At 41.3% G+C, this 16,972-nt stretch overlaps 1 protein-coding gene across 1 annotated transcript; it reads left to right on the forward strand.

Annotated features, from left to right (window-relative positions):
- Nucleotides 1–5,083: 5,083 nt before the first annotated feature.
- Nucleotides 5,084–7,253, forward strand: LOC115737660 (zinc finger A20 and AN1 domain-containing stress-associated protein 8-like). The gene is made up of 3 exons (XM_030669899.2): nt 5,084–5,247; nt 5,395–5,443; nt 6,421–7,253. Exon 3 carries the CDS (start codon nt 6,433–6,435, stop codon nt 6,949–6,951), a length of 519 nt encoding a protein of 172 aa, XP_030525759.1. The 5' UTR covers nt 5,084–5,247; nt 5,395–5,443; nt 6,421–6,432; the 3' UTR covers nt 6,952–7,253.
- Nucleotides 7,254–16,972: the final 9,719 nt, after the last annotated feature.

Below are 16,972 nucleotides of genomic sequence, written 5' to 3' on the forward strand. Positions count from 1 at the left end.
GGATGGCATTCTTATGGGTCGTGAGCGGCATTTATCTGGTAATTAGATCAGAGTCCAGGTGATCTTATGGCCGTATGCCCTTAGTCGGTATGTTTGGAGTGCAGTCATTGATCACACCATCAAATCCTTGGCCAGCACAACCAAAATGATCATGGAAAATCTTCAATCAATGACATCTCAGAGTCTTGATTAGAGCACAAATGAGTACAAATAAGGAATATATCCAATACCCATGGTAATTCTCTCTCGCGAACTCGAATAATCGGCACGCACAAGATGACGTGATGTACACACTACATGTTTTATTCCAACTCTAAGCAGACGATATCGGTAAGGACACACACTTCTACGTGGAATTAAAAAAAAAAAAAGATTCATCAAAGGAAGATCACATGAGCTGAAAAACACCATGAACCAGACTGAAGAGTACCCCACAGCAGACGAGAACGCAAGGAACGAGAAGAGCAAAGCCGGCTCCGGTTAGCATTGCTGGTAAAGGCGCGATTTCAGAGTCCTGAGCCTTAGCCCCCGACATGAAGAGCAGCAGCACCACAAACGCCGCGAGTTTCGCTCCAAAACCCCACATTCTGCTTCTTAGCATAGTAAACTTGTATCCGTGAGAGGCAGAGATCGAGAGAGGTGAATTTGTGGCCGAAGGGAGACGGAGCAAGTGAACATATATACACACATATACGAAACGTGGATGTTCTTTTAACGTAAATAGCCGCACAGAAAGAATCAGATGCAACACCTACTCGTGGAAAAGATGATGGCGAATGGTGATGAGTCATCGAGTGCAGGGTCACACGCAGTTGGGAACTCGCTTTTAGCCTAGCTATAGTCTCTGGGAGCACCTGACTGACATTTCCCATCCAACTTAAGAGACGTACGTTAAGGAAGATGGAAAGAAACACCATGTGGTTCTTACTGGTTTCATTGAAACAGGCAGGTGCATTGAGAAGGTCACAATACCAAACCCGAAAGAGACGTTCACTCGTGTATGCCGGCGGTGGCGACCTGAAACGGAGATTTGGCTCGCCAAAGTGCACCACTTTTTTCTCACATGCAGTGCTGCAACAAAGTTTCTTGCCGTTGTAAGACACATTTCTTAGGAAAGATTTGTGTTTTACTCCTGATGACTCTCTCTGTCTCGGTTAGCTCAATGGAAGATGGTCGGAATCACGAGGCAAAGCGGAACTTGGCGCAGAGTTAGGTGCAGCGGCCCAAAACTCTCTTTAACTGTTTCGGCGAGGAAAGATGGATATTCCTATCAATTTAGGAGGTAAATTGACCTCTTCAATTACCAGTTGAGAGCACTTAGGCCAAGGAGAACGATACATTTCGAATAGATATCATATGTTCTAAGCAGCAACGAGATGCTCAGTCACCAAGTACAACATATAAACTGCCAGAGAAATCATCACAAGGGAGGTGCAAAGTGAATGTCCTAAAGAGGTAGATTAGCCTCTTCAATTAGGCTATTCGAGAGGTCGTAGCGACTTTGACCCGACCCGGTCCAATCCAAGTTTGCCAATCTCCCAATGGAAGCATCTCGAAACTCACCTTACAAAACCTTTCCAAGTCGAAGCGGGACTTTCATGAAGTTTTCTAATGAATGCCATCAAGGTATGGTCACAAACTCGCCAACTTGAGAAGCTATGATCATTAATGCCGGGCGATGAAGCCCTGAATTACACCGGGCCGTACAACACTTTACCTTTCAATCGGCGCGGCGATTGATTTGTCATTCATAGTGAAGGTGATCATTGGACGGACTTGAGCCGGACATAGCCCGAAGGTGAAGCCTATCATACTATGACTATGGAAGGCCGCCCCCATCGTACGTACAATTGGAAGAGGCACAATAAAATCCATGCTTACATCTTCCCAAGGCTGCAAGATGGAAGTAGAACATACGAACCCTCGTGAAAATGACTCTTGGCTCTTCGACAAGTTGCACACCTCGAGATAATGGCATGCACACCTCCATTCATCTTTAGCCAATAAAAGTGCTCTTGAAGTACTTCAAGAGTTTTGTTGATGCGTAAATGGCCAGCTAATTCACCACCATGCGCCTCACGAATCAATAACTCTTCGAGAGTTTTGTTGATGCCGAAATGGCCAGCCAATCCACCACGATGCGCCTCACGAATCAATTACTCTCTAAAGGAACTCTTTGGCACACATAGTTTGTTACCTTTAAAGAGGGATCTCTCTTGAACAGAATAAATACCATGACTTCCATGTTTGCAATCAGAAATGATGGATGAGGACTCCGGATCTTCATAATAGAGTTCTTTCATCAAATGAAAGCCAAGAATCCGTGAATCAAGAATCGCCAGCATGGAATATCTTCTTAATAAGGCATCTGCTACAATATTAGTGTGGCCAGGTGTTGACACCTATATTTTGATTTTTCATTAAATCATTTATTCAAGCATAAAATGAGAATTAGTCAAAGTTCTCATAAAACTAATTTCTCATGCATTGCATATTTATTTGTTAGTCATACATTATCTTGCATTCAGACTAGAGGCAAGGAATTGAGCTCAAATTGACAAGTGACCGGACGAATCATAGCATGTAAAACTCGGCTCGCGGCAGGCTGGGGCCAAATATGGGTGGGCCGGACTTTTTTTACGTAAGCCTGTTGTCCATGCCCGCCCATTTATTCGAGCCTAGGTCGGCTGAATCAGACCGCGACCTATATTGATCTCATCTAATTTATAGTGACCCAACCCGATTCACATAGACCAAGCCCCAAAAGAAATACTCAAGTGAGGACCATTTGGCTACAGATTTCTTGCCATGAACTACTTCACAAAATATCTCGATGTGATGGGTGATTCGAGATGTTGTGAATTCCCACGTTGGTTTCAAATAAAATTCAACATTAAAATGTTGTCATGCTAACAACACGACAAATTAGGGTTCAAGAAAGCAAAATAAGAGAAGTGCAAAGTTGAAGTACTAAACTTGCAATTGGTATCCTCGAATGATGTAACACTCGACATAAAACGATAACTGATGTCACATTTTTTCCTAAAAGACGAACTGGAAGTTCAGCCTTCTTGTATGCAAAAAAACCAAGCTCGAGCAAGTTCAGTCCTTAGAAGTAGATCACAAAAAGGGAAATTTGCAACGTAAAAAGGGAAAACAGAAGAGGAAAGGAACATGCAGGGATTGATCACTGGACAAACAGAGTGGAACCAAGTCTCTTAGATGTAATATAAATTCTCGAGTTCGCTTCCTATTCAATGAAATCGCATTAAGTATGGACCATAATCAAGTAAGTCCTTACGATTTTCCCTAACCACCTGGAAGAGCCGGTCACGAAACCGCAAACAGGAGGGTTCAATTCGATGCGCGAAAACTGACCCGAGATACCACCAAAGCTGTACATGGGCCGGACGTGTGTGTGTGTGTTTTTTTTGGTGTCCCGAGGCATCGGTTGCCTTGCCATGCACGAAGCGTGCTTCGAGATAGCTAAGATGACTTGGGCTTCAATCTTATGATGTAAACGACATTCTAGCATTAGACAAGTCACCGGAGGCTTATTTCTTCCATTGATATAACATAGGACTGGATCGAATTTTATTAAGATAAAAATAGCATAACACTCAGAGAAAAAAGAATAATGATATGGGCTTAATCTAATTTAGTGATTGCATACTCCACATTGGGCCAGATAATTTCCTCCGTCCTCATTAATCAGGGGATTGGATTTGCACCTAGCCATCACAGACAAGTTTGCTAAAAGATGTCTTGGCCCCATTGTCGCACTTGTGAAACTATGAAAGTTCCCTTGGCAATCAATTCCATTCCAACTGACCAAATTTGCTCCAAGTAAAAAACATGGAGGTGAGTACAAAAAAGAGTTCACACTGTCGAAGGAAAATGAAAAAAAAAATAATAATAATAATAATAAGAGGCGGAAATTCCGAAAATGCCGGTTCGGTTATGTTTCAACAGCTTGATGTTCGGTCCGAACCATTAGATAAATTGAATTTCTTTGTCCATATTTCCTTTGTTTGTTGTAATATGTCGTGAAGTAATAGTAAATAGATTTGGTCCGGTTAAGTATGCTTGCAACTATAACTCAGATCAATGGTTTTGCTTGGCTATAAAAACAAATTTATTGCACCAACGAATCAAGAAAGAAACTGAAATTAATTACATAGATAGGAAACATAAAACTTAGTAAAATTTTCAAATAAGGACATCAAGTGCCATCATTTTCTTAAGTAAGGGTCTAAAGTATTCTCATTTTCTTAAGTAAGGGCTTAAAGTGAACATTATTTCAAATAAGGATCTGATGTAACCATATCAATCTAAAAAAAAAAAGTTTGATTCACCGGCTAGTTATGATCATATCCCCTCTATGGCCATTGTCTAACCATCGGTGAGGCGGTAGTGATGGCTGTCAAAATTGCCGGTGCCTCGACGAGGGCCGACAACCTTGCTAACCAGAGGCGAAGGCCTACCGGCTTCGGAGGGCTGTGACCCTCATTGTTTGTGTCGAATTTAAAAGCCCATTAATGTCCATATATTAGTCAATCGGAAAAGGAAGGAAAGAAAGGAATCAACCATGAATGGTCCCCTCAAGAGGGGAAAGAAAAAAACAAAAAAAACCCACCAGAATAATCTTTCCCTATTTTAATTTTCTTAAGAGGAAAGGCAAACAAAAACATAGAAAAGAAAAATGGAAACAAGCCGAGAAAAGACACTAGCATGTCCTGGGAACCTTAATCAGTTCGTGCTTATCCGGCGGACCGCCGGACACACACACACACACAGAGACTGCCCAAAGCCCAATCTGCTAAGCCGACCGCGCGCACGGGGAGCCCAACCCATCTGCGTCGTCCGATCGGATTACAGTTGTCGGATGCGGACGAGGGGGTCCCACGACGTGACATCCAACGGTTCAGATGCAGCTCTCCGGCGGCCGAGACTACGCGCGCCCTGGGGCTGTAGCTCCGTCGGGGACCCCGGACCAGTGGCAAAACCGCAATAAGAGAGAAATGCGGGGTCATTGAGTTAGGCAGCACCGACTCAGTGGGAAGCGTTTGTTGGCAGAGAGAAAAAAAGTAAGAGGAGTCCTCCTCTGCGTCTCTCTCTCTATTATATACTCCTCATCGAGACGATAGAGGGAGAGACTCTCTCTCTTCCTCTCTCTCGCGCTCTGGATTCTCGCTGGTCTCGCCTTCCTCGGATCATTTCGCGATCGCATCCAGAGAATCGTCCGGGGTAATCATCTGTTTGAGCGTCTGTTCTCTCATTTCTGCCCCCAGTTTTTTGCGGGATTCGATTTGACTTTCGTTAGCTTTCTTATTGGCGTTTCGTTTTTTCGTTTTATGTGGCTCAAATTGAATTTGGGTGTTTTTCGTTTTGCAGGAATTGGACCTAAGTTTCGATTTTTAGCGAGCGAGATCAGCCGAATCAGGTAAGCCAGGCCTCTCTCCCTCTACCTCTCGAAGTCTGGAGTTTGCTGGTTTTTTTTTTTTTTTAAATTTATGTTGCGAGGCCTTGTGATGATTGATTTGTGGAATTAGTGGTCGGAAATGTTTCGTTTTCTCCTCTTCAAGATTGTTCGTATGTTGGTTTTGCGGAGGAGTGCGCGGTCTTCATTTTGCTCGCTGCTTTTGGGTGGGTTGAATAGTGAAGTCTTAGGGTAATTGGAACATACAATCGAACCGTCACCTAGGTTTTTTAGCTGATTCGGTGACATTTTCGGGGAGAACTTGTGTTTGTGTTCTTCTGAGTTTGGGTTCTGATTGTTCTGCTGTTATGTGGCCATGTAGGTTTTCTTTGTTTTTTTTTTTTTCGTGGGATTGAGTCCCTTGAGGTGTGTACAGGGGACGTACTTCACAGTGATGTATTTGAAAATGAACCCATGACATGGTCTGCCAAGCCGGCGGTAAAAGCTGGGCCAATTGGAATGAACGAGTCTCAAGACTCACCGTTTGCTTCCTTTGGGTGCTTCAATTATGTCTAATGGTATTGAATGTGTTGCTAGAACAGTATTCCCTTCAGGATACTTCTTGTTACCAAATGCTGACTAGGTCGTTGAACCATTCGAAGCTTTACCTCAACTTGGTTGTGTTTTATGGTAGTAGGATGTCTAAATGCATCTTTTGGAACCAGGCGATTGGACTGATAGATTCTTCCTTTGCCGATCTTCTGCTGGTTGTTTATTGCTCTCGGTTTTGCGAAACGAAGCTGTAGATTGTGATTTGAACATCACAATCCAACTTGATTGCTGCTTTTGACAAAATCATTTTATGCAAGGGTTGCAGTTGTTTCCTGCTCTTGAAATTGCTGTTTGATGTTTTTGTTCTCTTTTTAATTAAATATTCTTCATTGGATTTCTGTCCCTCTTCTTCTGTTCATTGTAATAGAATATAATGTTCTCTTTTGCAGCAAATCAGAACAATGGAGTCTCACGATGAGACAGGATGCCAGGCTCCAAAAGGCCCAATCCTCTGCATTAACAACTGTGGCTTCTTCGGAAGTGCTGCCACCGCCAATATGTGCTCAAAGTGCCACAAGGACATCATATTGAAACAAGAACAGGCACAAGCAGCTGCCTCCTCGATTGAGAGCATTGTCAACAGAAGTTCCGGTGAGAATGGTAAAGGACCTGTGGCAACTGAGATATTGGATTTGCAAGCTGGTTCAGTGGACGCAAAAGTCATTTTGACCGAGATCATAGCTGGTTCATCTTCAAGCAAGGATGTTGACATGAAAGTGAATGAGGGTCCTAAAAGGTGCACCGCCTGCCGGAAGCGAGTGGGGTTGACCGGCTTCAACTGCAAGTGCGGCAACCTCTTCTGTGCAGTCCATCGCTACTCCGATAAACACGGGTGTCCATTTGATTATAGAACTGCTGCTCAGGACGCCATTGCCAAGGCCAACCCTTTGGTTAGGGCCGATAAGCTCGACAAGATCTAGATTTCCGGGGCTCAAAAGATGGCTTATTTACTGGAAACCTGCTTTGCCTTCCACCTATGGGCAATTCTGGATATATAAGTTTCGCTGCATAATGTCTTCACTGTCCTATGTCTGGTAGAAGTTGCAGGTCACATTACTTGAGGGCATTGCTTACAGCCCTAGTGAGCTCTCTTGTTCGTTGTGATTGGCGGTAATTTTGCTGTTGGCTTGGGTGTGTAAGTCACTAGTCTGTGTCAGTTTGATGGACTCGGTCGTTGCTACTTCCGTTGATATGAATTTCTAGTTGTATGGCTTGTGATCCAGTCTTTCTGCCGCCGGGTATTGCGACTGTAGGGTTTGTCGTCTTCCTCCTCGCCCGCGCTGGCATTAGTCTAAACTCCTTGGTGCATATGTGAGAATTCGCGCAGTCTTTGCTTGTAGTTATGTTGGTCTATTGGGAACCTGAGATGCTCCTCTGTTAAGATGTCGCTTGTTCTTCAAAACTTCTCGTGGAAGATTTCTTGAGATGTCTAATGCTCGGTGCTCCTGGTTTAATGATTGGGTCAGGACAGAAAAGAGTTGAAATTGCAGGACCGATGAATTGCTAGATTCTTTTTCAACTATTTTCAGATTGAACAGGGCGAAAAGAGAGAAAATATTAAATAAAGTCAAGTCATAGTCACTTAAAAGAGATAAAATATTAAATAAAGTTACATTACTATTTTTTGTTAGCTAAGTTGGATGGATTTAAAAGAAAGATTTTTTTTTTTGGTCGAAAAGAAACCGCAATTCATTCATCCATAGTCAGAATTACGATCGCTAGTAAAATAAGATTCGTAAAGCATTAAATCCCAAAGTGGTTGGGGGAAGTTGATGAGCCAATTTGAAGGCAACGCTTTTCTTCTATGTGTCTTGGCGATCCAATCAGCCACACCATTTGCTTCTCGGGGGATAGCTTTCACCTGGACTCCTTGAAGGTGGCCCAACATCGATCTGCATTCGTCTATGAGGTGCCGAACAGCCCATGGGCTTTCCTCTGGCTTCTTTAGACACTCACACAAGAGAGTACAGTCGGATTGTACTTCAACTTGCTGCAACGGAAGACTTTGGGAACCACTTGCACTTTGACTTCGAAGCCTCTCTTCTCTCTCCTCCATCAGACGCGACAGAGACACCTTCAAAGCTAGGGTTTCGCATTCCATGGCCGAGAGGGCACGAACCGACCTTGCAAAGCCATCAATGACAACACCAGCTTCATCTCGACTCACACCAGCCACAGATCCTTCCAATTCGCCTTCGATCCAGGAGCCATCAACATTTACCTTCACGCATCCGGGCTTCGGGGTGGACCAATGCTTCGGTACCTCTCTCGCTTCTCGGCTCCTCTTATTCTTCCATTGTAGCCCGAGGCTCGTAGTTGTTCTGATCGACTCTGCCTCTTCAATCACTGTATCGGTTTCGGGTGGCGACGACTAAATATGAAACCATTTCTGCCTTTCCGGATGACCCACAATGCGTTCGCCACCAGCTCGGGCTTCGGGGAGTATCGATCTGAGTTAAGGACTTCGTTTAGCCACTTATCGAACCTCCGAATATTCATTGGTGTGATCTTCGGGTTTAGTCTCGAGTCCGACCAAATTTGTTTTGTCCATTTGCACAACAGCAGGAGGTGTTCTACTGTTTCGGGGGCTTCGCGGCACATTGGGCAAAGCGGGTCGGGTAATATTTTTCGCTTGGACAGATTTTCCGTCGTTGGGATCGCATTGTGGCATGTTGACCATATGAAGTTTCTGATCTTGGGGGGGTTAGGAAGTTGCCAAATAGCCGACCATAGGCTGCCAGGGGGCCGATACGAAGCCGAGGTTTGAGGTTGCTTGGGTAGCTGTGTTTTTGTGAAAATTTTTTGGTAGCCACTTCTGACAGAATATTTACCCCGCTTGTTGCTTGTCCGGATTAGCTTGTCACCCTCTGAGTTAGGACATAATGGCGTAGCCATGATTTCTTGGATCGTAGTTTCCGAGAAGAGATTCCTCGGTTTCTGCTCATTCCACGTTTCATTTTCGAAGTCTATTAGGTCGGCTACAACTTTTGGGTCATCTCTGTTAGCCGGGCCTCCTATCACTCCGGATGAAAGCCATTTATCTTCCCGAATCTTAATATTCTGCCCATTTCCAACAGCCCAACGAACCTCCGAGCTAATCTCGTCTCTACCCACGAGTAGGCTTTGCCAACCCCATGACGGTCTATTCCCTTTCTTTGCATTCCATACATCTGAATTTTGGAAGTAAATCCCTTTAAAAACTTTGCTCCATAATGATGAGGGGTTGTGAGCAAGTCTCCATGCTTGTTTGCCTAGCATAGCCTTGTTGAAAGAAAGAAGATCTTTGAATCCCAAGCCGCCATCTATCTTACGGCATTTCAGCACATCCCACTTCTTCCAATGCATCCCCGCTTTTGAAGGGTTCTGTTTCCACCAAAAATTTGCTATTCTCTGCTCAATGGCCTTGCATATGGATATCGGGATCTTGAAAATTGACATCGCATATTGCGGTAGGGCCTGTACCACTGTTTTAATCAGAATCTCCTTCCCCGCTTTTGATAATATATTTTCCTTCCACCCTTCTAACTTCATATTGACCCTTGCTAAGATCCATGCAAACATCTGTTTTTTGCTTTGACCCCAATCCGAGGGGATGCCTAGGTACTTGCCTGTTTTCTCAATAATAGGAACCCGCAATTCGTTGGCCATGTTTGATTTGAGGTGCTTCGGGCATCCCTTACTGAAAAATACCCCCGACTTGTTAAGATTGATTGCCTGACCCGAGATGTAGCAATATTGATCCGGAATGTTAGCCAAATTTTGGCATTCTCTAAAAGAACCGTCCAGGAAAAAGATTGCATCGTCTGCGAATAATAGGTGAGAGAGAGTTGGGCAGCTACTCCCTAGCTTTATTCCTTTTAACGTGCCATCCTCAATAGCCTTCCCCAATAGATTAGACAGAGTGTTAGCCAAAATGATAAATAGATAAGGGGATAGTGGGTCACCTTGTCTTATTCCTCCGGTTGGGTGAAAGGGAGGTTGAGGCTCTCCGTTAAACTTTATACTAAAGGAAGCAGATGCCATGCAATGTTTGACCATATTTACCCATTTCTCACAAAAGCCCATCTTGGTCATACTCGCACATAGATAGTCCCATTCCACCCTATCATAAGCTTTTTGCATATCGAGCTTAAGGATGGCTTGGAATTTTCTCTTCCTCTCCCTTGTTCTCAATCGATGGATAACTTCTTGGACAATGAGAATATTGTCTTGTATCAATCTTCCGCTAACAAAGGCACTCTGCTCCGTTGCTATGAGGTTTGGGAGCCGGGGACGGAGACGATTGGCCATGACTTTAGAGATGATCTTGTAGCTGAAGTTACACAAACTTATTGGCCTAAAGCGAGAGATTTCCTCCGGGTTAGAGACTTTTGGTATGAGCACAATTTGGGTTTCATTAAGCGCTGGAGGGAAATAACCCGATGTAAAGAAGTCCCCGACCATCTTAAGAATATCCTGCTGTATATCTCCCCAATGGTTGCGGTAGAACAGTCCATTTAGACCATCCGGGCCTGGTGCTTTTGCTGCCCCCAACTGGAAAACTGCAGTTCTAACTTCCTCTAGAGATACTGGGCCTGTTAAAGCATCATTCATTGCCTCGGTGACTATTTCGGGGCATTGGTCGAGTACCGGGTGGAAGTTTCTTCCGCCGACCGAGCCGTATAAGGTTCTAAAGTAATCCACAGCATGTTGCTTCAATAAATTCTGTTCTCTACACCAGGTTTGGTTGTCGGTTTTCAATAACGAGATCTTATTTCTTTGCTTTCTTTGAATAGTAGTGGCATGGAAGAACTTCGTGTCTCTATCCCCTTCCTTAAGCCAAGTAACTCGAGATCTCATCTTCCAGTAGAGCTCCTCCCGTGTCCACAGCTTCCCAATTTGCTCAATTATACTCTTTGAAGCCTCCCGTTGAGAAGGGTTGGTTACCCCGTTGCTAATGTCTGTGAGTTTTCTTGATAATGAGTCGATTTGGTTTCGCGCGTTAGAAAACTTCTTGCTCCATTTCTTGAGGGCTAAAGTAGCTTTCCTTATCTTTTTTGGAACCTCCGCACCCACTAGTTGTTGGTCACACCACGCACTTCTTACCACATCTTTGCACTCTTCATCTTCTGCCCGGGAAGCTTCAAATTTGAACTCTCTTTTCCTTCTTTTAAAAGGGGGGTGGAGTGAGAGGATGATAGGGCTGTGATCCGAGCCAATTGCCGGCAAGGCATATGCTTCCGCATTAGGAAATTCCACTCTCCATTCAATATTACACAAGGCTCTATCTAGCCTCTCCTTCACCAAGGTGTCCCCTTCCCTATTGTTTGACCAAGTGAACATGCAGCCCTTACTCTCCAAGTCCATCAATGAACAGCTATTAATAAACTCCTGGAAAGCCACTAGACGAGAGTGGTCCGCCCCTCTTCTACCCATTTTCTCCCAATGGTATAATATTTCGTTGAAATCCCCCAAACAAACCCAAGGTAAACTATTGATTGAGCTTAATTGCTGAATTTGCTGCCATAAGCTATTTCTTTTTCGGAAATCGGTGGGTGCATGTAAAAAGGTAACTCTCATAAGCACCCCACTCGTCTTGTCCCTGCAAAGTAAGTCTATAAATTCTTTTGAGCTATTTTCCACGATCACTGCCGCTTCATCATCCCGGAAAAACAGCTAATCCTCCCGCTATACCTTCTGGATTTACCACTATTGCATTTTGAAGGTGTAACCTTTTTTTAATTCTCTGCACTACTACTTCTTTATTCTTTGTCTCCATGAGGAAGACAAGGTTGGGTCGCTCTTGAGCCACAATGGCTCGCAAATGCTGGACCGTCAGGGGGGGACCCGGCCCACGCAGTTCCAACTCATAATCTTCATATAATCCCCGGTGACTTATTAGGGCTAGCCACCAAAGCCCATTCGTTTCTTTCATCCACCAAAATGATGGGTGTGTCAAGTAGTGCATCGACATTCTCAACTCTATCGTATGAACCCGGTAACTCATAGGGGCTGTGCCTTTTTAGCCTCGTCTGCGTTGGGATTTTAGTCACCATCCTTTCTTTCCTAGGCTTGACGGGAGGCCTCCCCAATTCGGTTTGACTGGCAGCTTCAGCTTGAGTTTCTTGACAATATTGGAGGCTAGACGACCCCCTTTTCCCCGGGTTTTGTACCGTCACAATCTGCCCATTAACTTCCTTTCCCCCTTCCGCCTCTACTTCATCGGACTCCCTGTTCATGGGGTTCTCCGGGATCATCTCCTCATCCTCGAACTCCGGTATTTCTTTACCGTAAAATATTTCCCAAAATGGGCTTGGGCTTCTAGCTTCCGCCCTCAACCAACCGCCGAATTTACTCCTTGGTTTTTTCTCGAGTTCACCTTCCTTGTATGGTATCACTTCGCGATCCGTAGTGTAATGCCCTATTCTGCCGCACGAGAAGCAAAACCGAGGTAGTCTCTCATAACGAAAGTCGATCCATAGCTTTTTATGTCCCAAATTCAAGATAGTTCCAGATTTTAGTGGGGAAGCCAAGTTTAGTATCACCCTAGCCTTCCCAGTTCTCCTTGGGTTATTGCCTTTAGTCTCAATTTTCACCTCCACTACGTCTCCAATCTTAGAAGCCATTTCGTTAATGATCTCGTCACTCACTCTTCCCCTCGGCAGCCCTATAAACCGAATCCAAAATGGGCAGTGGGTGAATTCGTAGCAATGATCGGGGATGTCCGGCTCACATTGTTGGAGTATAAGCAAGTCTCTTGAAAAGCACCATGGCCCTTCCTCCAATACTCTCTTCTTCTCAATCTCTGACTCAAATTTGAAAGAGAAAAACCCTTGCTCCAAAGACAAAGACACTCTACATTTTCCACCTTCCACGCCTTTCTCATTGTGGCCATAAAGGCACGAAAGTTAACACTAGGTTTGGATTGAAGTTTTCCATACAGCATAAGATTACATTCTTTGATTCTATCCTCCGAGATCTCCTCCTTTGCCATGACCTCGTCACCTTCCGACCACATTTCACCTAGGCTTCTACGGAGAGCAGCCAAGCGAATCTCATTTTCTTCCTCCCCGCTCATAATTTCCACTTCTTTTCGACTACGCCAAGAGAACCTCTGTCTAATTACTTACCTCTAATTCTTGCTTTGACTGAAAATACTAAACTACGGTGCGGGTTCCACTTACTATAAGGAGTCCTTCTCGGGCATCTGTCAACACCCCCGCAAGCTTGCCGTACATAGCGGGGATGGATGCAGCGCCAACCAAAGCTTGGACACCAACTTGGGTACGGAGGTAGCACTACCCAACTCCACGGACGCCAGCCGCAAATCACCTCTCTTGCAAACTCAGCCTCGGATACGGTAGTCCGGCCGCTAATTATGATGGATTGAAGGGGGCTCCGATTTAGGGTTTTAACCAAAACCCTTTCTTCAGGAGTTGGTCATTGTGATTTTAGGGTTCGGTGAGAGTGGAGTTGTGGGAAAACTGGTTTGTGAACTGTAGTGGTGTGGGAAGATTAGGGTTGAAGAATGATTTGGGGGAAGAACTACCATCGTGGGTAGGGGAGGAAACTCTTCACATGGAAGAGAGAGTCAACTTCTCATAATTGGATTGATGAATTTTCAATGCGATTTAAAAGAAAGATTCAATTGCATCAATTTGATAAGTTTTATTATTTGATTGTATTTTTTTGTTAGTTTTAAGATTTAATTGTATTTTTGTAACAAGTATCAAGACTTTCTGAGCTTTAATTCTTTTTTTCCCCCTTTTTCTTGTGTCCTTATTTTTTAGTTGTATCTCAATGAGATGAGTATATTGAAAGTTTTAAAACTTGTTAGGAAAGTACATTTTAGTCCTAAAACTTTCAAAACATGCAATTAAGTTCTAAAATTTGTCATGATAGTGCAATCGAGTCTTAAAATTTTTAAAAAGTAAAATAGAATATTAAAACTTGTCAAATTGATCTTATCAAATCGTTTCATTGATTGAACATTTTAAAAGTTTTAAAATTCGGTTGTACTTTAATGACAAATTTTAGAATTTGATTAAAGGCTCAATTGGACTTTCGTTACAAATTCTAAGACTTTCAATATACTTACCTCGTATCTCAATATATAAAAAAGAACATTAAATTGCTATGCATTACCTCCCGTCCATTTCCTTCACTAATATGTTAGAATTTGATTGTGCTTTTTGAAATTTTTAATATTCGATTGCACCTTCGTGGTAAGTATTAGAATTTGATTACACTTTTTGAAAGTTTTAGAGCTTAATTATACTTTCGTTACAAAGTTTAAGACTTTCGGTAAACTTCCATATCTCACTGTATAGAAAAGAACATTAAGTTGATATGCATTATCTCCCATTCATTTCCTTCACTAACATTTTAACATTTTATACCTCAAATCATTTAGTTTCGTTTCTCTCTTCTCTCTCGTAATTATTGAATCTCCTTTTCTTTTCTTTTCTTTTTTTTCCGTTTCCAACTGCATTTATCAAATATATTGAGATGGTCATTCAACCGAGTTAAGAGTATCTATGGCATGAAAACAAAAAAATTAGCAATTTCTTAGGCTTCGTTCATTTTGCGAAAAAATGTAACGTTTCTAAAAAATATTTTTTGGGAAGTTATTTACAGAAAAATAACAATATTTTTCGGTGTTTGACTAAAACCTGAAAATGATTTGGAAAATATTTTCCATTGTTTGGCATGAAAAGCGAATTTGATTTTTTGCGTCCTCGTTAGGTCAGAAATTGCTAACGTGGACCCGATCGTTCTATATGGCATAGGCGCGCATCTATTAACTAATTATTTCAAGCTATACAAGCCTTTACTTTATTCAAAAAATATTTTTTAAATTATTCATTTTTCGCAAAGTAAAATAAGCCTTGCTATTATAATTACACAAAGGTGAATACTAAAATGGTCAAATTGTTGAACAATAACTCAAAATCGTTGATTTGTTCGGTTAGAGCAACTTGTTTATAGTATATCAGGAGTAATAAACAATTGGGTTCTCATGTTTAAGGGTTAATATCATAAAAAAAAAATCTTAAACTAGTACATCTTTGACAAATTTACCTAAACTATTTTCTTGATCTTTAAAAATCCTAAACTGGTACATTTTTGACAAATTTACCCCAAACTGGCACATCTATGACAAATTTACCCTGCATTACTTTTCGCTAAATTTTATTGTCAAATTGCCAAGTTAAATGACATGTTACAATTGCTGGATGTTTACATTTGGGGTTTTTACCCTCTATTTGTTACGGGTCTATTAATTTGGGGTTTTTTGTGGTAGTAATATAATTTAACGTAAACTAACGGAGGGTAAATTTAGCACATGTGTACCAATTTTAGTTTTTAGTGGTCAAAATAATTAGTTTGGGGTAAATTGATCACAAATATACCAGTTTGAGGTTTTTAGTGGTCGAAAAAATAGTTTGTGGTAAATTTGTTACAGGTGCACCAGTTTGTATTTTTTTTTAGTAAAAAAAATAATTTAGGGTAAATTTATCACACGTGTATCAATTTGAGTTTTTTCGTGATATTAACCCTATGTTTAAATAAGGACGACGCTATTTCCACCCCATTTATGACTAAATCTATGAATTTTTCACCAAAAAAGATAAAATCAGACTCAATCATTCTATTGCAATTTAAATCAATAATCCTAAATTTATTTACTTTCCTTCCTTTTTAGTTTTTCAATTTCTATGTAGGATCTAATTGCCATAATTAAGTGTTTTTACATAGTTTTGTTTTGTTGATTGTAAGCACTATGTTTTCATTTGGCTGTTAGAGTTTACTTTTGCAAGAATTAGTTTTGTCAAAAGAAAGAATTTAAAAAAAATTAATTTTTTCTACGTTGTTAAGCAAATTAAAGGAACAATTATCATGTACTATCTAGAAAAATTTTGCCATATGCTTTTTTGTAAAACAATCACTTGCTTATAAACTTTCACTTTAGTTGTGCATATCGGTGTAAAAACCTTTTCTTATCGGTTGTCTTTTATACACATATAGATATAATGGGATGACATGATGAAACAAAAAATATTCTTTATTGCATTCTCCAATATTACACAACTTAATTAAATCAAAACATTGCATAAAAAAGTTCTTCTTTTTTAAAAATGCCCGTGAGATCTTGTCATTTTGGATGGACACAAATTAACATCATCCGATAAATGTTTATGAAAAACTAGCAATATGCTTTGTTCTGCATCACTTTTTCACGTTGATTTTTTTAGTTCATTTTTCAATACTTTTGTAATGTCCTACATGACATGTATAGAAATATTTCGACAATAGTAATGAAAAGAGACAAATTCTACGATGTAGTAATATATATATTTCCTTGAAAATTTGTCTTTTTGAAAAACTTATCTCTTCAGAAGTAAAATCAGAAAATAAAAAAGAAAAAACAGTGCCTTTTTGTGTGTGGGTAATGTTGCATTTCAATTATGGCAACTAGATCCTTAGAAGTAGAAATGAATAAATAAAAGAACGAATGGGGTCACCGCTACAAATTGCAATTAAATGATTACGGTTATTTTTGTCTTTTTTTAAAGAATGGGGTGAATTAGTCATATAGAGGGTGGAAATAGCCCCGCCCTTAAATAACTGTCTATTTTGAAAATTGTTAATTAGACTCAACAAGTCCATTTAGGTTTCGTCTGTTTTGCAAAAAAATGAATGGTTTAAATAATATTTTTCAAAAAAGATTGCTTGTATCGCATATAAAAATGACCAAATGAAAAATGTGTTTATCGTCCACGAAAGTATTGTCAACGAGAAATATTTTCATTATATATAACAATTTACATATCCATATTTTTGTCGATGATGAAGGTATTTTTCGTTGTTTCATTTTGCATGCGATACAAGCGATCGTTTTCAGAATTTTTTTCTCCGGATCATCCCTTTTCACAAAACAATCGGAGCTTCTGCTTTAGT

This window comes from Rhodamnia argentea, chromosome 7 (assembly GCF_020921035.1).
Source record: "Rhodamnia argentea isolate NSW1041297 chromosome 7, ASM2092103v1, whole genome shotgun sequence".
Taxonomy (NCBI): Eukaryota; Viridiplantae; Streptophyta; class Magnoliopsida; order Myrtales; family Myrtaceae; genus Rhodamnia; species Rhodamnia argentea.